The 26,115-nt window shown below is 36.1% G+C and overlaps 1 protein-coding gene across 2 annotated transcripts in view; it reads left to right on the top strand.

The window, feature by feature from the left end:
* The window catches only part of doc2b (double C2-like domains, beta), a 253,043-nt gene that overhangs the window by 16,744 nt on the left and 210,184 nt on the right, over positions 1 to 26,115 (top strand). For both annotated transcript variants that reach the window (XM_039662029.2, XM_089129888.1), the window contains exon 6: positions 23,992 to 24,154. In XM_039662029.2, coding sequence (XP_039517963.2) covers positions 23,992 to 24,154 — 163 coding nt within the window. The remainder of the gene's footprint in view (positions 1 to 23,991; positions 24,155 to 26,115) is intronic.

Genomic DNA, 26,115 nt, shown 5'->3' with positions numbered 1-26,115 from the left:
TTTATCACAGTAATGCTTTTAATTATGTCTGGTGACCAAGACTATGGCAGTGAAACTAAATACAGTATGTGTTGCACAAAAATATTTAGTCTTTACTTGCAAATACTGTGGGTTCGTTCAAATTTACTTTTAGTACGATTGTTTTAAACGCGTAAAACTGCGCAGCATTAACCAACCAAATCATTTGACAAGTAATCACATATCAGTAACAGGGTAATATAGCATTACATTTGCTATATTGTAATGAAATATACATAAAATAGTATGATCAAATGTTAAAATAGTGTGATAAAATGTTCAGGTAATACACAAACTAATTTGTTACCTCATCGGTGAACATGATTCATGAATTCCATACATCTCTGGATAGTGAAAATGACTTCTCCCATCGTTCCACTCTCTATCATCAATTGTTATTGTTTTGAAAATGCGACCTAGTGGCGGAAACTTACAATATTGTATCGTATATTAATACAGTATTAAGTGTTTGAGCAAGAAATCGATGTGTATCATTATACTGGATCTGTGCATGCATGGGGTCAGCAATCTATAAATACCAGCTGTTATCTGTCATGTTAATCAAACAACAAAACACAGCTTAAACAAACATTAACACACACATGAACACGCTATTGAAGCTCCGCCCTCTGTGCCGAGAGCATCAGCTCATTTGCATTTAAAGGGACGCACAAAACAACACGTTTTAACTGACCCTCAAAAGGGGACCATTTTAACATGCTGAACAAAATGATCTGTGGGGTATTTTGAGGTAAAACTACACGTACACACTGGGGTCAACAGATTTATTTTGCATATTTTAAAAAGGGGCAATATACCACCCCTTTAAGTAATAAATGGAAAGCTAAATTACCCCACCCCCAATTTCTTTTTCTTGCTGATCCCAAAAAAAAAAAAAAAAAATGAATGGTTCTCATTATGGGATCATTTTGTGGATTTAGTTTTGGTTTAATTATTTCTTCTTCTTTTTTTTTTTTGGTTTAATTATTTCTTTTGCGACATTTTCCCATTTTTGGAATATAGAGTTTTTAAAATGTCATGTCATGACCCTAGGGTTCTATATAGAACATCATTGAACCTCTTTTTTTGTAGGAGTGCACCAGGTTACGAGGAAAAACTAATCACTGTGATCTTAAATCCATTGACATTTCAGTCAAATGGTTTCTTACCGAGAGTACACAGTTCTTTTCCACAATAACCTACACTTATACATTATGCATCAGTTTGGCTTCATCATTTTGTACTTTTCTTAGGGCTACTTTAAAAAAAAAAATCCCCCTACATCATGAACACTTTCAACAGCAGAACAGCAAAAGTGATAATGACGGTTTACGAAGGTTATGACACTAATAATGTGATAACTAATGAGTAGTCACAGTAAGGTGAATCAGGCCATATTGTTTGTGGTCAAACTGATGATGTACTATCGGACATTAATAAGGAAAATCTCCTTTAAGAACGCTCCTTCAAGGTGCCTTGTGGATAAATTAAATTGCTGCATCTGTTGATTGGTATGTGTGTGTGGTTCAGGGTCATCATGAAAGGAGGAGATGAAAGAGGAATCATTTAGCCTTCCAACCTCAGACAGTTCAAAACCACAGGCAGACTGTATTACAGCCTAAAACATTCAGTGTGATCATGTCGAGTACATTAAAAATCAATGCATACAAGGAGCTGATTGAGGTTTAAGTTGTTTTCCAAGAATAGAACCACAATGCAATTGAATGGACGTTTCCTCTGTCAGATGCTTTAAAGGAAAGTGTGATGCTTTCAGTGCAGTTTTCACCAAATATTAAATTCTTTCCATGAAGTTTTTCCTTCACACGGGTCCATAAAAACATGATGTGCAGTTCTTTTTTTTTTGTTCAACAAAACTGCACCGCTGTGAAAAATATATGCTTCATTTCCATCTCAGAGCTGCAAAATGTGATAGAGGCTCCATGAACAAGACAGCTGCTGGCAAACTGTCTTATCACAGGTTACGCAGATAATAGAGGCTTGTTGTCAAAAAGATTGTTTCTCACTGGATTTTGGAGACAGTTTTGGCACTTCTGTCACTGCTCTTCCTGTTAGATGAGTGCTCTAGGTTTGCAGTTGAAACATTCTTTACTTTTCTTTATTCAGTTTTTATCTGGAAGACATGATATCTTCCTATTCCATGCCAGCTCAGGCTTCACTTACGTTTTGACACTTTGGTTTTAGAAATTCTGACTGTACTAGTATTTTTATTAGTGATGGTGCATGTTATGTTTCAACCTAAAACACTTGCCCACCTGTATGACTTACTTTCTTATCCAGAACAAATGTTTCAACTTTTTTGTCCACACCAGGGATGCAAACAGCGTGCTTTTCTGCGCCTCCCGCTCTTTTTACGTCAGTTTGGGTGACTTGTGTGAATCGTGCAGATCCGAAGAGATTTTTGTGGGGGTGGGGGGTGTCTGATTTATAATTTCATCAACAATAATTCTGGATTGCCTCCACCAAACAAGTAAATAGAAATAAGCAAATCAGATTCAGAACACTGCGGGCCAAAACAGCAGTATGCACGCAAGCGTGAATCACTAGTGTTTCTTCCACTAACTCGTGGCCTGACTAGCTCATCAAGGGGCCGCGTGCGAGGGTGGCATCGTTTGCATTCACTGTGCAGAAAGGCGCCCGCGAGTGGATGGCATTCTGCGCGTGTATACTGTTTTTTGCCCTTGTATCCTGTGCATGAGTTCTGAGACTAAATAAACGCCATTGTGCCGTTCACATATTGTGTCTTTTGCGCTCTCAAGTTCGCTATTTCAAATGTAGGCATGCGGCAAGCGCGCTCATAATTGAAGCGATTTTTTTTATTTTATTTTTTTCGCGCAGCGAGATGAAAACTTCAACTTTCAGAATGCCGCAAGCGCATCGCATTTCATGTGACAAGAACCAACCACCACTGAAAGCTCAGTAAACATGAAGGATGGGGGTGCGCCCAAACACTACCGGTGTTTTTCTCTTCTCCGTAAATAAATCTTGTAGCAAAGCTACAGCAAGTGGTTTTTGCTGGTGAAAATCTATTAGCTACTAAAACTTCTTTGTCGTTGTGTTATGTAGAGTGCAGTGCATGGATGCTTAGCAATGACAGAGGCCACGGGAAAATCGGACTGAGTTTTACTATTAATAATAAAAGATAACCTAATGTGCATTAATGTAAATGTCAAGTAATTAATTTTTTGACTCATTCTTTTTATAAAAATGATTTAAAGGCTGAAATATAGGAGGTTTTTCTTTTTATAACACCTTTTTTTTGTGAAAAAATGATTGGAAGGCTGAAACATATTTACTATATGTGCCTAAGGGTGGGCTGGGGATGGTAGGGGTTGGTGGCTATGTAAGTTTCTGGATATTTTCCACGGGGCGAGGGCTTCGATTACCTCTCTCTTTTTTGACCATACATGTGTTAAAGTTACAGTTAAAGTCAGTGGGATCCAAAACATCCATGAACCCCATTGGGATTGACTGTAGACAAAAAAAAAAAGTTTGTTTAGCTGATAATAAATTGTAAGAATTAAAGGGGTCATGAACAGGTATTTTATTTTTTATTTTTTATATTGTTGTCTGAGGTCAACTTATGATGTTCGCTTGGTTTTTACATTAAAAAACATCTAAATGAATAAGTAATAGGCAATTTTCTACCCTAGTTTTGAGCCTAGCTGAAAAACACTCTGTTTTTATGGGCATCTCGCACTGAAGACTTGGAAGTAAACGCCCACTGTTGTGAGTGGATAACAGTTTTGCATATTATGAGTTTCAACTCACTGGTCAGTGCACATGGGGAAATGTTTTTGAAAACTTCCAATGTTGTAAAATGGCAACCGGAATGATTCGACCATACCTGAAATTCAGATATGGTAATAGGTGTTTTGTTTCCGACATGCGCAGTAAGCAGTAGACCAATCACAACAGACCAGGCCATCTGACCAATCAGAGGAGAGTAGGCTCTTTGAAAGAAGGTGTTTAGATGGACCAAATCTTTTATCAAACTGTTTCAGACATTGTGAGAAAAGAGGGGATGCTGCAATGTATATTATGAGAATTTGTTTGTTTGTTTTTTTACCTTGGATGCATGTAAACCAAATTCAGGAGATCTCTAAAACAAAATTAGGAACCTTTAAAATTGCATAATCAGCACATTTTAAAATCAAAAATATTAAAATATTATCAAGCCAGTATTAGTGTTGTTGTTTTAAACTTGTATAAATCAACTAATTTGACTATTACTCTACCAACTAAACAACTAAAAAAATCTCATGGATTTTAAATTGAGTGAGCGTTATCTGGAGACCAGAATAGAGACTTGGGATTGGACAAGTAAGCAGCCATGTAGCAATTCCCAAGCAATGACCCAGAACACCCTGGCAACCACATAGCAACATGAACAAATCACTCGGTACACCTCAGTATCCATGTAGTAGTGTCCTTGAAACCAGTTTTGCATGGCCACCGTGCAAATTATCATCATAATATTTTCTACTGAAAATAAGAACAGAATAAGAAAGATACTTGCTGTGTTTCCTTTGTAAGAAGGCCAGCTAATCTGATGCTCCACATGTATGTTTCCATTAAATTCTGAAAAAGGTCAAAGAAAGACCCATTTAAGAAGTAATGAAATGTTTGTTGAGGTTTGATAGGGTTTGTTGCTTTCCCACTGCGCAGTCACATAGTCAATAGTTTCATTCAATATAAGGTCTGTTTTTGCTAGAGCTTCTGTGCAGAAAGCTTAAACATATTGAAGAAATAAAGTACAGGATAAAGGAAGAAATTAAAGGAATATTTCACATAATTTATATCTTCACTCTTGTGGCAATTTTTTGGGTTACATTTTATTTAGACACACTTTAGACATACACTTACTGTACTGTAGTTGCTTTTTTTGCCTTTTTTTTCTTTTTTTTGTATGCGTTGTATTAAAAAAATATAATAAAATATATATATATATATATATATATATATATATTTTTTTTAAATAGTGTTTTCCACATGCTATTCAGATAAAAAAAAAGGTCTAAAGCATTTTTTAGAGGCACAAAACTTCTTTTTAGCGTTAGATATGTGCCTATTACCTACAACTAAAAACTAGTTAAACTAGTCCTGTCTGAAAGGGCTATTGTGTTTTAAAAACGGTTACCAACATTCGTCAAAATATCCTCTTTTGTGTTCAGCAGGAGAAAGAAAGTAATACAGGTTTTGAATGAGAGGGAGTACATGATGACAGAATATTTATTTTTAGGTGAACTATCCCTTTAAATTATAAATGTTATAATTGAATTTCTTCCCTTGTTCAAGTGTGACCACTCAGCGATGCTGAGAAAGGATTCAGTTAGAAATGAAGCATTTCACATTTACCTCAAAAAGAACTCTATATTGACACGCACCTCGTCCTCATTACCCATGTCACTGAAATAACACATTGCCCTCCAGCACAGAGCTCAGCTTCAGTGACCCCATCTCCTGTCACATCCCGCTTAAACACACTAACCTTCAGCGCTAATCACAGCACATCAGAGCGCAGTTAGCCACAGATATGTGTTGTCAGACTCTCCTTTATCTCCCCTCTGTATTTAGAGCCCAGCAGGAACTATTGAGCAATGAACGATGGGTAAAGAAAGAGTTGGACAGTGATGGAGCTTCATGTTAGATCACTTAGTAGCCTCGGGGGTTTCACTTTGGTTCATGGTACTCTGAAAAGCCTTCTGTTGCACATCACGGATAGGGGAAGTTTCTGAATTTGAGTATGTGTCAATGGAGCGTTGTCAAATGTATTGTTGTCTTCCACTGGTACCCCACAGGGTTCAGTTTTGTCCCCTCTTTTGTTTTCTTTATATACTGATGATTGTCGTAGTATTTTTAATGTGATTGTGTCTCTTAATGAGTTTGAATCATACTTTGGTCCAGTGACAGATCATTTTATCCAATGGTGTGATGCTTCATTTTTAAATAGTAATGCCTCTAAAACAAAAGAGATGTTCATTGATTTCCGTAAGAAGAACTCCGTACCTGTGTTGCTTTCTCTCATAAAGAGACATCAGGTTACACAGTATAAATATTATACAAACACTGATATCATTAGAGGAGAGTTTTTTTTCTAAGGAAACTTCTTAACTTTTAACATGGATGTTTCATTTATGGAAATGTTTTATACCTGTTTTATCGAAGCTGTTTTAAGTTTTTCTATTACTTGTTGGTATGGTAATCTCAATGTTAAGAATAGGAGGAAGTTGACAGGCATAGTTACAATGTGCAGTAAGATAGTGGGGATCAACTTAAGGACTATTACACAAATATATGAGCATAGGATGACTAGGAAGTGCCAGTTAGTCTATTTCTGATGTCACTCATCCACCAGAAATTTCTTTATATCTGCGCAAATAGGTTTTTAAGTGATTTATTGTAATTTTTGTGTTGTGGTGTTATATGTGTATACTGCTGTCTACACAAAGAATTGCCTTTGAGGACAATAAAGTTAAAGCAGTTGAACATGCTCTACTATTTAAAAGTTTGGGCTTGGTAAGATTTTTTTGAAAATAGGTTTTTGAAAAGAAATATTTATTTGATCATAAATGTTGTAAAAACAGTAATATTTTGAAAGATTATTAGAATTTAAAATAACTGTTTTCTCTCTGAAAATATTCCAAAATGTAATCAAATGTAATTGATTCTGTGATACAAAGCTTAACTTTTAGTATCATTACTCATTACATCTTCAGTGTCACATGATCCTTCAGAAATCGTTCTAAAATGCTGATCTGGTGCTCAAACATATTTTGTATGTTGAAAACGGTTGTGCTGCTTAATATTTTAAAACCGTGGTACAACTGAGTTTTTTTTTCAAACTGAATTTATTTGAAATTAAAAAAAATGTAACATGTGATTGTAACTTATGATCAATTTATGCATCTTTGCTGAATTGAAATATTCCTTTTGAAAAAAATTACTAACTTTTGAATAGTTGTATACTAGCCTGACTTCATCATACTCATATTTAAGAGAGAATATGAGTCTGAAACTCCTCCGTTGGGCTTTGATTATGAGGCGTGTCGTTAAGCGAACCAGGAAAAAAAAACCCTCTGCACTCAATTGGATAGTCGGTAGACCTACAACCAATCAAAGCAACGCAGTAAGTCAACTCCTTTGCATAGCGCAGTTTTCAAATACAGAAGGTAGCCTAACTTTATTTATTTTAGAAGTTAAATAACGAGTGTTGCTTCTTTTACTTACTTCTCCATGAGTGCGACCAAAGGAGAAATCACAACGACCACAGGCTTTTCATTACGTCCCATCTTCTTAACGACCGTCAGAGCCAGCTGATAAGTTACACTTTTCCCGAATCATGTAGGAAGGACGCCAAAAATATCTTTCCGATCGACAAATGCCTTGATTGTGGTTCTCTGTTTGTCTATTAAAATGAATGCGCTGTTGATTTATTTTACAAAAGACGTGACAGCGGAATCTATACATCTCAATTCTCCAGCTGCAGTCATCTTTAACAAGCGCTCTTTGATAACGTGATGATTACGTCCCTGCAGATCATCTGTCCATCATCATCGTATAAAGCCCGCCCTGGCAATTTGATTAACCCAATAATTTTTTGACTGATCATAATTACTCCTCAATGGATCGAGTCCAGACCGAACTTCCTGACCAAAAAAATGTTGTGGGCGGAGTTCGGGCTGGCATCCAAGCTAGTTGTATACTTGATTAATCTTAAAATAATGCTACCAGTCCAGAATTTAACAATTGTTTATTTTATGTTGTACTCTATTGTTTTGAAAATCTATAATCATGAATATAGACATTGTGTTAGGGATTCACAATATATTGGTTCCAGTAATTTTTCATCTTGTACATTTTAATAATGTTGATACATGATTGATTTTAGTTTGTTTGTAGTGTTTTATCTCTACAGAGACCATAAGAGTACCTAAATGCTTATTGGTATCAGCAAGAAATTGAATATCGGCATAGTTTTTTTTTTTTTTTTTTTATTCACAGAGTTCATTGAAATATCGGTGTTGCCAAACCATATTTATACTTGTGTACAGGTTGGGCATCAGTGTGTCGTACAGATTTCAATTCAGGCAGGCAGACATGAATACTTGACGCTGTCATTTAATCACTTTTTTTTATTGTGTTTTTTTAATCATTGAATCTAATTCATGGCTGCCCGTGTGTTTGTTGATGTTTGCATAATTTCTACTAGCATAAAAGGCAGAGACTACTATAAGTAATCCACTGGCGGATTTTAAGACTCACTAACCTTATTTTGTCAGGACTTGCCGTTTTAATGCTAATCAAAACACAAGATGCATTAAACAAAAATGTGGATGGACAATAGCTGCTTTTTTTAAAGATAAATGCTACTTTAGTCTTTTGTCTCATCTGGAAAGCACAAGGCCCACAGAGCAATCCCCCGCATTAATTCATCATCCATTCGTTCGGCCTGTGCTGCTATCAGATTACTTCTTGCTCTCTTCGCAGGACCTGTGGTTTTATCAGAGATACACTGCCCCTCTGCTGGTGCAGCGCCTGCCCTCTCAGGTTAAACACACAGCCACAATAAACACAGATGGCTCGGGCCCCGCTGATACTGTCCCAGGAGGCTGAACTAAAAGTCAGCTCTGTTTTCGTCAACAGGAAATAGCTTATCAACACAGGAGAGAGATTCACAGCGTGCTCCGAGATGCAAAATGTGAAAGCAACATTTACAACCGTTTAAAAAGCAATCCACGTTAAACAATATGGTCATAAGTACATGCACATATGCTTACAGCACTCCCCTGAGTTTTTGTCCTAAATTATAGACATGTTTCTATAGACACTTTCACAAAGAGATTCGGGAAAATACACGGATAATATGACCCGGCATTTGTCCCGGGATTTTTTGATTTCGGTTGATTCACACTGCCAGTGATTTGCTGGGATCTGCGAGCAACCCGTACACATCCCGGAAAGACACATGACATCAGGACGAGACGTGTAACGTCTGTGTCAAACATGTACACGCATACCGTTCCACAAAGCTGGTGAACGATCTCAGCTTCAGCGCAGATAGTGAGGAGCTCCTGGCCTCTGCTTTGTTCCAGTTTGCAGACATTTGTTCGTCCTTTCTTTGTTGATGACGAACACAAACTTACTTCTAAGAGCAACAGAGTCGCGCGATGGCACGAGCGTCATCACTATGACACACCCCTTACGGCATTGGTCCTGGCTATCGTTCCGGGACTGATTCTGGCAATGTTACTAGGTCCCCAACCCAGCATCGTTGCCGATATCAATCCCGGGTCGTGTTTGCGTTCACACAGAAGGCGTTCTGGCAATTTCCCGGGATCAATGCGCTGTGTGAAAGGGGCTTATTACTTGATAAAGTAGGAGACATTCAAATATCTTACATCATCGTTCAAAAGTTTTGTGTCTGTCTTTTTTTTTTTTTTTTTTTTAAAGTCCCCGTGAACCGGAAGTTGCAAACGACTTTTCTCCAGTGCTGTGACGTATTTCCAAGTGAAACGGAATTTTTGAACAGAGGGCAGGGTTTTACTCTAGCGCTCCTCCTCTCCATCTCTCGCTCATAGCAAACTAACGGTTTGAGGGGAGTGGTTAAGCGTTTCCCCACCCAAGAAACCTACGTCATCAGAAAAAGAAACCGTTCCAGACCGGAAGTAACTTTTCAGATTTTGATTAAAGATTACCAAGGTAAAACATTTTTTTAAATATATATTTACTTGCACGGATTAATTGTTCACCACAAGACTAGTAATATGCGCTAACAAAGTAAATAGGTTCAATTTTGATTTCACGGGGACTTTAAACAAATTTTATAAAAGCTATATATTCATGCTCACCATAGCTGCATTTATTTCATCAAAACCAGTAATATTTGTGAAATGTACTGCCTGGCCAAAAAAGTTTGGATTTAAATAGGCCAATGCTTAAGATTCAGTGGTTAGGATCATATTGGCTTAATGTACTTACTTAAGTACTGGGTAATATAAGGTAAGTGCATGGGTTAGGGGTAGGTTAATACTTAATTATTACCCACTAATTGTAATTACTTTAAGTACCAAGTATGTACATAGGTAACAGGACTGTAAAAGGAAGTGTTACCTATATTTCTATCATTATAGAAACTTGACAATTTCCTCCATCTTTTTTATAGACTTTCAGATTCAGCCCTGTTCCACTCTAAATACTTCACTTTTTTATTTTAAGCTGGGAGGATCTGCTTAGCAGAGATTAGTGCAGTCCTATATCAGCCACAGCGTCTGCTCTGAACTTGCCATAATATTCTGTGCTGAAATGGAGAACAAATTGCAACCAATATGATCCAAAGCCAATAATTCTACTTGGCAAGAAGTCCAATATGATGAGAAATATCACTTCGGTTAGAGTCGTAATACTGTCAGTGCCAAGTGCAGAAAGTGCTCATGCAAATGAATAGGCTTGTTAGGTAACGGATAGGATAGGCCATGAAATGTCCTGCCGTCTAAATCTATACTGAGTGTGGGATTGGATTGATCTGCTCTGGTCTCCAGGGAACAAAGACTGCCCAGAGGCTGGATCCTTCATGCCAGTGAAACAAACAGTTTAGTTCATTTGATTAGTCGGTGCCAGAGAAGAGGGGCTGACAGTTGGAGAAGTGCTGAGCAGATTTGTCAGAGTTCACTTATTTTTACAGTCTCTGCAGAAGTATTGGATTGTACAAAAATGTGAATGCCCTGGGTGAGGACATCTGTCAACACAGCAACGAATGCAGGGCAGGCTAGCATATTTTATATATCATTTATGTCAGCAATATCAAAAGAGTAACGAGTGCAATGTCACACGAGTGATGTTTTTGTCCCGAATAGCACGAGTGCAAATGTGATATTGATTTTATACAACAGTTCAATAAATGAGTTAGTATTGTGTTATATTTAAGACACAATATTGTCTGCTTTATTTTAAAAAATAAAATTCATTTTTATAAAAATAATAATAATAAAAAAAAAACCATTAAAGCTATATTCACCCAAAAGTGAAAAATCACCCCCATGGCGGTTGAAGCCTAAATATTTGTGTAATTTAATTCTATGTTGAATCAAATATATATATATTATTATTATTTTTTTTTTTTCTAAAGCTACTTTTTGTAATGTCTATTTGATGCTTTTCTCATTTAACTTTTGACTTTAAATGATCTATTGGGGGTGAATTCTCAGCCAAATTCGGAGTGTAATTAATTAATCGCTAGGGATGCACCGAATATTCGGCCACCGAAAATTTTCGGCCGAAAATGGCCCAAAAGTGCATTTTCGGTTTTCGGCCGAAAGACTTTTATCACCGAAACAATACGGCCAAAATGTTGTGATGACGCAAACAGAAACCGCGACCTGCACGTGCTTGTCTGAAGCAACATGTTTGCGGTGCGGACGTATTTCAGTGAATCTGAACCCGCGAGGAGACGGAAGCCTTGTTTATCCACCTATATCTGCTCTAAACAATGCGCGCCGCCATGACAACGACTCCGGATGCGAGCGGGTCAAGTATAAACTGTGGAGACTCGCGCTGCGGAGGTAGGCGAAAGTATGCGCGAGTCTCCTCAGACAGCGCGCACACCGCTCCAAACGGTCGAGGCGTTTATACTGGACCCGCTCTCCGTCGTACTATTCCTTGAAACGACAGGGGACGACTCAAGTAACTGTCCTCTAACCATTAGGAATCGGTGAGAAGAAGAATAATCATGTAAAACCCAGTAAACTCTGAGATTATTACTTGTGTGACATTACAAAAAAAAATATATATGGGAACATGTATGTATAGAACTAAATTAATGCTCTCTTAAATATTTTCTACATTCACTAAACATGTTTCGTTAAGTTTCATGTACATTTGTATTAATCATGGACCTTTGTTCATTAAAAAAAGGCTTTTTATGCTATTGTATGCTAAATTTTTAAAATGTAAGAAACTAATTTAGACGTGCAAAGGGTGCTGGTGTGATGAGAAGAAGTTCGCACTCGGCTTTGTTTTTATGAGAGAACATTTAATTTTAAAACCTTTCTGCAGGCCATTAGATTATTATTTAATGTACACATGAGTGGGGTCAAAAACATTTTACTTTGAATTTTATTTTATACTGTGCATTGTGCTAAATAAATATTTGCATAATTTGTAATTGATTTATTCTTTGAAAATTTTATATTAATTTATGCAATTGCAATGCCTTGATTTTAGTAACGTTTGTACACAGTCATAGCCATAAATGCAATGATACTGATAATTGGCATAATTTCTTTTGGTTTTTCGGTTTTCGGTTTTCGGCCTTGGTTTCCTCTTTTTCGGTTTTCGGTTTCGGCCAAGAATTTTCATTTCGGTGCATCCCTATTAATCGCCACATAAATTGTGATTAATTAATAATAATAAAATGTAATGGCTTGTATGTATGCTAGATCGCCCTGCATTTGATGCAATATATTGTCAGATGTCCTCACCCAAGCCAGATATACTGTCTTTTTCATTTGTATGGTTCAAAATTAGATGCTTCCCTCTAGCTCAAAGAGTAGTAATGGCAAGTAAATATAAATTTAGTAAATCTGTATTTTGTCGTTATGGATTAATTTCAGCTGCTAGTATAAATATGGCTTATTTTCCTTATTTATACTACTGTTCAGTAAGATATGTTTTTATTAAAAGTAATACTAGGATGCATCAAATTTGACATTAAAACATTTGTAATGTTACCAAAGATGTCTGGTTCAAATAACTTTCTTTTCATTAAAGAATCCCAAAAATGTTTCTGAAAGATCATGTGACTGTTGAAAAATTTAGCTTTGCCATCACAGGAATACATAATTAAAATGATAAACAGTTATTTTAAATTGTAATAGTGTTTCAAAAATTAAAAAAATTTAAATTAAAACTCAATTTTATTTTGATGTTTTAATACATGAACTATTTCACATTATGTAGAAAAAAATGGCTGTATTTTGAGATATAATCCACAGTTCCTAATAAAATTATAAATGGACAAATTATATTAAAAATATATATAAATGTTGCATATACGTCACATTTTTCTTTTCTTTTTTTACATCAACACTGTGGTAGTGAAGTTTGAATAAACTAGTCAAGCTGAGAAATATGGTAATCTCAAAGCATTTTATATTAAAGTATAGAAAAACATTGTGCCACTGTGCCTGTAATCGTACCTATTGTCGCCGTTTGACAGGTGGCAGAATTACTGTCTTGCTGTGTTGTAATGAAGTCTTACGAATCATTTATTCAGTAATTGCCTTCATTCATGGCCTGCATGGTGGCAATGTAACCTGATATTACGGAAATAACCCAATATTGGCACGCTCATGACTAATACGCAATTATTCATAGACTTCCCTCGATCATTTTATTTCAGAATGAGATGTTTTGGGGCTTTCTGTTTGTTTATAATCAAAACTTGTTTCAGAAATCACACAATGTGAATAATGAAAGTTGTAATTCAGTAAACAAAAGTCATTGCTATTAACTGTAAAAACATTCAATTAAATGATTCATTACTTCAAATTACACTGCTGAACAATGTACATCAAGAACCCATTTTAGCGATTATAATGAGTCGTCACTATTTTTAGAGAGCTGAACTGTTGGAGAATTTGTTTGACCTTTTGGATGCTCGTTGTTAACTATATTTCAGTGTAACTCTGAACTAAGGAAAGGCTTAAGGATGCAGTTGTCCGTCAAGCGGTGGTCGCAGCAGAATGTTTTATCGTGAGCTCTTACACCTTATGATGTGGACACAGAAGAGCTGGGCCTGAGGCATAAACAGTGTTACACTTCTAATACCCTCCCTTTCGTGCTGTTGCTCAGATATAAAGCTTGGGCACAGAACTGGTTTATTCCTGTAGGATACTGAGTCTCTGTTAGAAGGGAAATAGGAGAAGAGTTTTAATGGATGTCTTTTGGGGATTGTTTGCGCCTTAAATTTTAAATTCTGTTAATATTTACTCACCCTCATGTCATTCCAAACCTGTATGACTTTCATTCTTATAGTACGCTCTAAAAATGCTGGGTTATTTTAACCCAATTTTGGGTCAAATATGGACATTGGGTTTGGCTTCAATGTTTGAGTTTGTCCATATTTGACCCAAAATTGGGTTAAAACAACCCAGCAGTTTTTAGAGTGTGTGTGTAACACAAAATGGTGCATTTCAGAAGACTGTCCTGACCACTCTTTTCCATTTAAAAAAAGTAAACTGAGGAGGTCTGTGCGGACAAAAATAAAATCATAAAAAGGATCACGAGTATCATCATAAGTCTTCATGCTTGCGCTTGAGGAACATGATGAAATGTGGATGATATTTATTGAAAATCTGGACCGTACAAAGTATAAATATCTAATTAAATTGAAAGAAATTCATACTTTTCTTCATTGAGGAGGCATTAAATGTGCCATTAAAACATTTATGTTACAAAGATTTCTATTTCAAATAAATGCTGCTCTTTTGAACGTTTTACCCATTCAAAAAAATCACCATTTCCACTACAATAAGTAGTTTTCAACATTTATAATGTGTTTCTTGAGCACCAAATTGGTATAGAGGGAATGCATTGACGTCACTTTCCTGCTGGAACAACCCCCCTCAGCCTGACTGAGTGGCAAAAGATCTGCTGCGTGACTGGATTTAATAGGGGAAACTGTGAAAATGCGACTAAAACGAACAATTTGATCAATTTAAACTAAATGTTGGACTCAATATAGTGTTCCTTACAACTCACTAAAGATCCAGTGATCCATAGATATAGACATGCAGCCAGGAATCGTGTTGCCTGACATTTATGTTTGCCTGATTTCGACACCGGGGAAATGAAAGCAATATAGACCTAAACATAAAGCAAATTTGCCTGTGAACACTTTATATAAATACAATATAGGTAGGTCTAAATCCGGGTGATCATATCAGTGTTATATGTATAGCCTATATACATCATCATATTGTCCAGCCCTAAAATGTTATAGTTTTTTTTTTTGGTCAGTGTTTATTAAAAAAACATCCAATAATGCAGAATTATGCAATGATAAATATTTAATTGATGAGTTGTTAATATATATATATAACAATACAAAATAAATGGGTATCATGTGACATCACGCGCATTCCCTTTAGGATGATCTCTGAAGGATCATGTGACGTGAGTAATGATATTAAAATATATTAAAATAGAAAACAATCATAAAAATGGTAATATTGTAAATCATTCTTTCGCATGTCATGCAAGTTTGTTTGAGCAAGAACCAGTGAGGAGAAGTTGTTTTTTTGCACATCAAACAATACTGCTGTTGACCATATTTGATGTGAATTAACCCCTAAATGAATCTAACTAATGATTATGTCCTTAAGAGAACTTGGATTAAACCGCTTTATTCATATGGATTGCTTTTAAAATGACTTTGTGGAATTGTTTAAGCTTAAGTTTTGGTGGAATGGGTTTTCAATGGAGGAGCAGAAATCTGGGATTCATTAAAATCTTCAATTGTGTTTCAAAGATAAATGAAAGATTTAATGGTTTGCAATGACACAAGGGTTAATAAATGATGACTGAATTTAAACTTTTGTATGAAATGTTTCTTTAAAGTCCAAGTCTCCATTCACTTTCATTATGAGGAACAAAACAACCAGATTGTTCTTAAAAAATTGACCTTTTGAGTTCCACTGAAAGAAAGAAACTCGCAGGTTTGGAATGACATGAAATATGAAATAATGATATAATTTAAATGTTTTGGGGTCAAATACACTGGGCCCGGCTTTGATTGACATTCACAACCACCAGATCTCTGCACCACATGACACTTTCTGGTCCTGGGTGGCCTAATGAAGTTTTGGCTGATTTGTCCTGGGTCGCAGGGCTCAAACGGTGCTTTTGGTCACCAGTGGTTGCTCACCCACCTGCTACAAAAACTAATTTCACGAGACACTGCCTCCCCATTCAAATTAGCGATGCTATCACAAGACTAATTAAAATGCCAAGAGGGAAATTGTTCGGTGCGATTTGCCTTTCATTCGTCATATCCCAAATTTGCCGAATTGGATGCTTACCATAATTGCTGAAGGCAATAGTATGTTTATCAGATGCATCTTGAGATGTTCAGTCATTTAACACCCTTAAGCTCGGATAATGTGGGACAGAATGCATGAGCAGAGATACAGTGTGGGTTAATATTACTGGCTACACCCCATTCCTCATTCTAGCCAATGGGATTGGATCTGATCCAGCTCTGTCCCATAATTTATTGGGTTGTATGACAAGGGCAATTTGCTTTCCTCTTAGCCTTGGACATTGCACAGCCATGTGACCAAAACCATTTCATATATTTCGCATAAAAGCCCATGTGTTTCCTGTCACAATGCAATTTGTCTCGTCACATCCAAGGTCTGTAATAGTCATTTACAGTACATAGCAGGCGTAGTTTAAGGGTCCGCACTGTAAGCTTGATATTTCATAGGTCAATTATATTTCATCTGAATTTATTAACAAATTCGAAAATGTATTCAAAATCCAATTACAATATGTTGAGTGCCCATTCACAAAAGGCCTCTTTAAGATATAAAATTGTGGAAATGAAAAAATCTAATCTTCAACTTCTTTTAGATTAAAAAATAAATAAAAATAGAGCGCGAGAGAGAGAGAGAGAGAGAGAGAGAGAGAGAGAGAGAGATGTGAAAAGGGTAAGTTATTGTCAAAACCATGTTATTCCAATATGAATACAAATAAATGCGTATTGAAATAATTATTTTTAAAGGTTTAATCTAAACCTTGTTGGTGATACCAGGCCTATGTTTTTTATTTATTTTTTTATTAGTATTATTAAATGGAGATCTTGATTAGGTTCCCTTCCCAACTGTAAAAGAGTTTATTTTAATGAAGTGATAGAGAAAATAGGGAATAGAAATACTTCCAATGAAAAATGTGATGCATTATATTTAATCCTGTGTGTGTGATTGTATACATTAGGTGAACAAGCTTTGATGGAATTCTTTGTGTGTTTGTTGAAGAAGAGAGATTCATTCCCTGCGGTATATGCCAGGAGATAATGAATCTCTAGATATTTATGTACACATAGACATGGATACTTCTGTATTTCATCTTGTAATACTCCTCACTGACCTTGAAATAACACTGACACATTTCCCAAATGCTCTCTTATTCACTGCCTCCCCCCCCCCCCCCCCCCATTTCAGAGAATTGGAAGTGCAATTCACCCAATGATGTCTTAAGTTGATGGTTTATGTGACAGAGATGCATTAGATACAGGTGGTGCTTTATTTTTTTAATTGAATGTTTGTTCATCATCATTCATGACTTATGAGATTCGTACTCAAAATGCTCTGGTGCAACAACCAAAACCACACAGCGCGTACAGTACACAAAGAAAGTGTGACAAAGAAACATACAAAGAGCATAATGGATATACTGTATCTATGAAGTAAATGTATCGAATTTAAATTAATTTTGAACGAATTGAATATTTAAGCCTATATACCGGCACAGACACGTGACGTGAGCTTGCTTTGCTTTTATGCAAAACTAAATTGTACATGTAAGTGAAAACTTGCACTGTTAAGTGATTTATAACGAGTGGTTTCATACATCATTACAGGACAAGAGTTTACCGTGCGCAAATATCCGTCAGCAAACTCCTGACGAATTCACACAAAATTGTCAACATGCATTGTACTCAATGTACTAATGGATTACTTAACATGTTTATAAAACGGTTCGTTCCAATCCTTAATTCTGATTGGTCAATAGCTGTGCTATTGTCTGGTGCATTTACATTTCCTCCCCATGGTCCTTCATTGCGTATGTTAATGCATAATGTGCTTTGATAATGTCTTTCATTTTACTGTCAATGAAGGTTTTTAGCTTATAAAACTGGAATGGCTGTAGGACCACTTTAGTATTAAAGGAAAGATTATGATTGTGTTAGTCAGTACAATTAATAATCTAATTCTCCTTTATTTTGCCATTTAAAAAAAAAAACACTTATTTTATTTTCAGTGTGTTTATGTTGTGTGTTATTGCCAGTAGAGATGCACCGCTCACAATTTTCTAGGCCGATTCCGATTTTTCAGAGTTTGACCTGCCGATGCTGATTTTAGCTGATTCCAATTTCATTTTTTCTAACCACTTTACAGCACACGCAAGTATTTATTTTCACTCTTTTCTTTGGAAGAACATTTTACATTTTGCATAGGACATTTTGAACAGTAATTGCTATAAAATAGGACTATATAAATTACTCCTGGTGTGGGAAATTGACACAAGTGCAGTGTTATGGAAGAACCATTTCCTTCTTTTTACATCCAATATCCAACTAAAAAAAACGTGTTCGTTTCAAAAAGATAATTCATTTTTTTCCTGACATATACTCCAGTTCTTGTTAAAACGCATAAGACGTGCAAATTCTGTGCATTTTTGGAACTTTTGTGTGAAATCATATTTATTTTGTCCATCAAAAGTGTGCTTTCACTTTAATTGAGCGTGAGCACCGCAGCAAAAATAGACTCTGCGCTGAAACCCGCACTTCACCACTGATCCTGCTCGATGCTCACACGCTGCTCCCGGTGTGAATGCACACATGGATTTACATGCATGCCTGAAATAATAAGCGCTGCTCACGTTTGCAGTGTGGAATGGCTGTAATTCCATGTGCATTCCATGATGCTGATGTTGTGCGATGTTAATCATGCATTTGATGAGTGATTTTGACCGGCATAAAATCGGCATATGTCAGAATGACGGCCGGGCGCCGATCATGGCTGATCACGTGAAAATAGGCCAATTCTGGTCACCAACCAATCAATCAGTGCATGTCTAATTGCCAGTCTTGGGTGTAATGCATTACTAAGTAATTAACTAATTAATTAATAATTAATAATATTCAAATTAATTAATCAATCAGTAATACCCTTGAGCAGCTCTACCAAACGTGGATGTTTATCCACTAAGAAACGAACATTGGTATTATGTTTTGATTGATACTCTGAAGCTGCTTTGATGCAATCTATTTTGTGAAAAGCGCTATATAAATATACTTGACTTAACTTTTTCCTTGAATAAGTAGATTACTTGTAATTTTTCTGTAATTTAAGTTGCTATTTCTGATGTAAATACTGTTAGACTTCAGAACAATTATATATAAAACAATAGTGGATTTAATATCTAATTCAATTAAATAAATTGGTCCGTTCAAGAATAATTTTGCAATTTTTAAGACGCACTATGCAACAATTGTACCTTAATATAACAGCTTCAAAGTCATTTTGGTGGTAAGCAAACTCATAGTAGGGGGAATCATCCTGGTTGTAAAGCTTTTGGGGCAAATCTCGCAAATGTAAAGCAAATCTCGCAAGAATCACGGCATGCTTTGCGGCAACGACGTCACACACATCAACAACAACACACAAAGCATTAAGACACTTGCGCGCATTTCAGGCGTGCTACAAAGAAAATGCGGTCGGAAGAGACTAGGAAAAGGAAAAGAGAATGAGCCTCTCTGCTCAACCCGTAAATAAATGCATCAATCTGCAAGTTTTGTTTGAGTTCTTTAATGGTCTAGTGGTACATCTTTTGCCAAGCGTATCAGAGGTTACAGGTTCTAAGTTTTTTCTCTCTCATCAAAACTGAATATGTTCATCAGTGGTTACAGTCTATATCAAGCAGGGACACATTTATTTTGTGATTTCACCGGAATGAATCGAGTCTCCGCAACTGCTAGATTGAAGAGCGTATCTGCATGAAAATTGCGTGTGCGCTGCCACAAGAGACACATGATATTTATCCATGACACTGATAGCAGCAGACACGAGCGGTACATGAGTGGTATTTACGACAGTAACATTAAATACAAGTACTCCACAGCGACTCTAGGGGTGCTGTTTGACAAAAACGGAATTCCTGCATAGTGTGCTTTGAAATTATTTATTTGGAAGAATTAAAGAGCAGTTTAATTTATCCTTGTTTTGTTCAACTGGTCAAGGTTGATATGGGATTTAGAAAGTAATAAGTTATGCAGTAGTTTTTAGAGAGAGTAATTGGTATCTAGTAACACTAAATAAGCAGTTAATTACTAGCTACTAATAACATCTTCAACAGAGTAACTTACCCAACACTGGTTAGTGCTAAGTATAAAATGTATCAATACATTTTTTCACCAAGAAACAGCCTACACACTGATAGCATAGCAACATGATTCTGCGTATGTAGGCTACTATAAAAACTAGGGGGCTATACACTCATAAGGGGTCAAAAACAGACGTTCCAGTCTTTCCAAGTGGATCGTTTTTCTAAATTACATGTTATATCCCTCTAATAACTCAGTTCTGTGAAAATGACTGTTCACAAATGACTATGTTTTTTTTCAATGTGAATGAACTGATTGCAGTAGTAGTTTAAAATGTACTTTCCCCCCTTGCTGGCTAGCACAAATTGGTACCCTGGGGAATACAAAACGGTTGCTCCCTGCATGCCTTTGGCTTCTACACTAAACACAAAACTTTCATCTATGCTCAAAGAATATTTAACATTAATTTCCTTTGCATGATTGTTACGCACATCAAAAACTGCCAGAGGTGAAGACCAATGCAAAACAAGCAAGGCTATATATTCTTACATGATTGATTGACCCTGCAAGCTAGATTTGACTATGATTTTGTCTGGCCAGTGTTGTGCAAATGGAGTTGTAACTGAGCAGGTATAGCTGAGGGATGGTGTTTGCCAAGACTCCAGCAGCCGCTGTCAGTCCTGACATTTCCGAGTCTGCCGTCCATCACTTCTTAATTGTCTCTCCCTGGCTACAACAGGGCCTGGCCTGCCATGCACCAGTCTCTGTTATGTCACTGTATGTGCTCAGAACACCTCTGGAGCATTGTGGTGTTTGTTTCTGGGGGGTCATGTGTTTTGAAAGCACTGTTTGAATTTTTGGTGTGTGTCAACTGCCTTACAAATGATGGTCCTGCAGTTGCTTGTCTGCTGGGTTTCTGTGGTATGAAATGAACATGTATGAGCATAAGCATTTTTCATTCTTCTTGATTTGACTTTTATTGAATCACCAAATGAAAATGTCATATAACAAAGATAGTGAAAGATTTCAAATATACTCCACCCACTCCCCTCAGCCACCGTCGGCCATTGTTCTGGTTTGTGGTGTTGTGACCAAAATTCCAGTAGTACCTGTATTTAATACCACAGAAATTAATAGATTAACACAATGCCATATAGCCTTCACATATTTATCATATATATAACTAACCATAGTGTAACAAGGTTCAGGGAAGAAGGAGGCAGGAACCGGATAATAATGAAAAACAAAACTCTATTCAAACAAAACAAACAAACAAAATACCCGCCAGCAGCCCCCCACGGGCGACCGCTGGCCACCGAAAACAAAATACCGGCCAGCAGCCCCCCCGCGGACGACCGCTGGCCTACCAAACAAAACATAAAACACAAACAAAAGCAGGCCTGTTCCTCTCTCCCTCATCCACTCCGTCGCTCCCCCTTTATGGCTCCGCTCCTTCGTGAGAGATGCGAGACCGGTGTGCTTCGCAGGTGCTGCTCATTAGCAATCGCAACACCGGCCTCGCGACTTTCTCTCACGTCCCTCGGCCGTCCTGCTCACCACACATAGCTTAACGTTTTTCCAAGTAATTATATAAAACAGCAGTCAGTAATAAAAAAAAAAAACAAAGAAAAATTGCAGTTGAGGAAGAACAATAAACGAAGCAATTCCAATAGGGTCCTCACACCAGATGCAACTTAACAAATGCTTTGACTAGCGTTGTCATGGGAAATCCTCTTAACTGTTAAAAGAACAAAGACATTGTTTTCCTCAGCAGATATTCAAACTGTGATTTATAATTGACCTGTAGAATATCAGCTAGATCCCAGCAAACACAGAACGTTCCCCTAACGTTCCCAAATGGTCCCATGAGATTTTTTTGGGGAACCAAACAAGAACGTTATAGGAACGTTCCATGTAGGTTATTTTTAGGTTCCATTTTTATAACATAAGGAGAAGGTACGTTCCCCTAACCTTAAGGGAAAGTTCGAGGAACGTTCTGGGAACCAAAAACTAACGTTCCCAGAACATAAATTTGTTTGCTGGGATGCAAGTAATGCACTTCCTTCAAGGGATAGTTCACTTTGAAATTGATTTTTGATATGTTTTAGCTTACCTCAAGGGCATCCAAGATGTAGGTGTCTTTGTTTCCACAGTATTTTCAATTTTGACATTTTTCAGTCAAACCGTTGTTGTCTATCAGTCATACACTGGAGGCTAAGGGGGTCCACCAAAAAGCATGCACAGAGAAGTCCAAATTAAACATGATTTAATGACTCGTAAATGGCCTAGACACAAAACGAGCGGTTTTTATGAGAAAACGAACAGTATTTATATCGTTTTTACCTCGTGTAATCACAGTGACGTCCAAGTGATCTGAATCACTTGTGCAATGTCCAACTGAACCGAACTGAATCAGTTCAATGTTCCGCCGGAAGTGATCGCTTGCGTGTGACGTCACTCAATATTTACACGGAGATTTCGGAAGTTTTACCTTTTACTAAACATATTTAGATATACCGAAATCGTCTTCTATCGCGGTTTCCCGTATATCTAAATATGTTTAGTGAAAGGCAAAACTTCCGAAATCTCTGTATAAACAAAGAGTGACGTAGGCGCGCAAGCGATCACTTCCGGCAAATGCGCAGACCGAAGCGCCCGTGCCGTCAGATCATTTTGTCATGGCTATGATTACAAGAGGTAAAAACGATATCAATACTGTTCGTTTTCTCACACAAACCGCTCGTTTCGTGTCTTAGGCCATCAATTTGTACTTACATTTACGAGTCATTAAATCATGTTTAATTTTGACTTCTCTGTGTATGCTTTTCGTTGGACCCCCTTAGCCTCCAGTGTATGACTGATAGACAACAACGGTTCGACTGAAAAATGTCAAAATTGAAAATACTGTGGAAACAAAGACACCTACATCTTGGATGCCCTTGAAGTAAGCTAAAACATATCAAAAATTAATTTCAAAGTGAACTATCCCTTTAAGGCCTGTTCACACCAATGATGATAACTATAAAGATAACATTTTAAAGATATAGTTCTAAAAATCATTCTCAAAAATAGTCCACACCACAGATATAACGAAAGCGTTGATGAACGATTAAAATATTGACAGCCAATCAGAATCCATCCTGCGCTCACAAGCTAGAGTATTTAAAGTAAATTAGTCAAAAAATAAATCTGTTAAATCTGATTGTTGCGTAGAACTAAATAAAGAATAATGTACTGTATTGATATTTAATATTAATACATTTTCTGTCAGAATTTGAGTGTTACTTTGAATAAAAGTGTGGTTATTTTATATTATTGACTTGTATTTTTTAATTCAGTATCATTTAATTGTATTGAATTTAATTAAAAAGTCTATAGTTTAATTTAAAAAAAAGGTAATTTAAATAATAAATAAATCATTTTTAAAAAGCGTTTAAAGTTTAAGTGCATGCAGAATTTTCAGTTTCAACTCAGAATTTTCATTTTGGTGCCTCCCATATAATATAATATAATATAAAATATGTTAAATAGAATATGTAATATAATGTATACTATATTATATTCTATTATGTAGCAGGTATAAGAGATCTTTTAACAGTATTTTAACATTTAAAAAAACATTACACAGATTTTGAGAGCATGCTGGCTATCTGGACAGACAGCTGTAATGTTTTGGGTTAAATGTAAGATAAAGTTTAAAAGCAGTGCTCGATTCTCTCCAAATGATCGTTCTGTCATAACTCCATTTCTTTGGCCACATGAGGTTCCTTTGTTCCTTTGAGTACCTGCTCTAAATCACTCCACAATAAGCTGTGCTTAATTTGTTTTCCTTTCCCTGCCCTTCAAAGGTGTGGAAACGTTCTGGAGCCTGGTTCTACAAAGCCCTGCCGAAGCATATTCGTCCCATTAAGGATTCAATTCTAGATAACAGGAAGTCAGTAATAGAAAGAGGAGAGCAGCTGCCAGTGGCCAGGAGTGCACCAATCAGCTACACATGGGCTCAAAGCAAAGGTTAGATGCTAATTATTCTTTTCTATACTATGCTAAATGCCATGGAATTCACAGAGCTTTAAAGACTGAAATTATTGTACTCATGCACCCCCCAAAAAAGACTGTTGTGTTTAAGGAGTATCAGGATTAAACCCTCTTTCTCCCATTACTTTTTGCCTGGTCTTCCCTTTCTCCAAAAGTAAAAGCAAAGCTCAAAACAAAATATTGATTGATTAAAAAACAAAACAAAACATTGGACTTAAAGGAATATACTCTGTCCAATACAAGTTATTCAACAGCATTTTTGTCCAAAAAAAAAAATAAAAAAATGTATTTCCAGTTTTAAAAAAGTAAAGCTGAATACTCACTATTTCAATTCTATAGTCACAAGATGTAGACAATGCGTATTAACGTGATTTTGGTGTGAGGAAATCCCGTACCGTTTCTTTCGTAATTATGTCCAAATTAGTCCAATTTTATAACTTTATTGCTATGAAAATATTTGCTTTAAATCCTCCAAAAATTGCTGCCATTTACTTCGAATATTAGTGCCTCGTCATTTAAAATGACCCCCACTTTTGAGAAGAGGCTTTTTGAGGACCAAATCTTGTCTTTTAAAGAAAGTACGTTATTTGAAAATATTTTTATATTGCAGATTTAAATTTAATTTATGTATTTAAAGAATGGTAAAATGTACCAACGATCACATTCAGAAATACACTTTTACACTAAACACTAAACCTTAAAACACTAACATAAAAATAAGCTGAAGTTCTCATTTAGTGGATTTCACTATGACCTTTATTATGTACCGTGATAGATGCTGGCATGTCAAAAAACACAGGTGTTTAATCTGCATTAGCTTTCTAACTCTTTCCTTTGGCCGATCACATAGCGCTAAAAAGACAGCAGTTTTTCCCTGTAGTCGGATTGCAAGCGCTAATAAATTACGCCACATCATTCAGCATTCAAAGCAGCCACTTCAAAGACATTGACGGGCAGGTGTGTCAGTACATAGCAAAAATAAGAAATGATGGGCCTCTTAGGAAAGTGATGAGGTTTTCTTTGACTTAGCATTTTTAAGACGGCCTCTTTGGTCTCGCCATTAGAGGTCAACCGATAGTGGATTTTACCAATACCAATATTTAGGTTTGCCCTGCATGCTGATAACCGATTATTCAACTGATATTTTTAAAAATGTATATTGGATTAAAAACAAACCAAATAAAACCGTGCTGAACTGAAATGTGCTAAATTAAATAAATATATAAAATGAATATATTAAAATGAGAACTTCTGCAGAATGAACTTTTTTTAGCCATAACCTTGAAAATTTCATAGGTAACCCATTTTTTAACTGGGATTTAATACAGCTTTCATGAACTATGCATGCAATATTCAATGTACAGTTTTACTGCACGCATTATTATTTGAGCAATATAATTGTATCTTGATCGTTCATGTTAGTTTACAGATCAAATTCAAATTAAAACTCAATTTAAAATGTACTACTATATGTTGAAATAAAAAAACAGTGAATAAAACTTGTACAACACTTATTAACCTTAGTTAATGCTAGAAATTGAATCTTATGGTAAATTGTTGCCATTTCATACAAATGACATAAGTGACATACAGTACACTACTGGTCAAAAGTTTTAGATCGGTAAGATTTTTTATGTCTTTAAAAGAAGTCTCTTCTGCTCACCAAGGCTGCAATTATTTGATAAAAAAATACAAAAAAAAAACAGTAATGTTGTGAAATATTATTACAATTTAGAACAGCGGTTTTCTATGTGAATATATAGTGAAGTGTAATTTATTCCTGTGATCAAAGCTGAATTTACAGCATCATTACTCCAGTCTTCAGTGTCACATGATCCTACAGAAATTATTATAATATGATGCTCAAGAAACATTTATGATTATTATCCATGTTGAAAACAGTTTTTTTACATTTTTATTTCAGGATTCATTGATGA

This window comes from Pimephales promelas, chromosome 4 (assembly GCF_988280905.1).
Source record: "Pimephales promelas chromosome 4, fPimPro1.hap1.1, whole genome shotgun sequence".
Lineage (NCBI taxonomy): Eukaryota > Metazoa > Chordata > Actinopteri > Cypriniformes > Leuciscidae > Pimephales > Pimephales promelas.
Note: the sequence above shows the minus strand (reverse complement) of the source record. Positions and strands in the feature narration are given on the sequence as shown.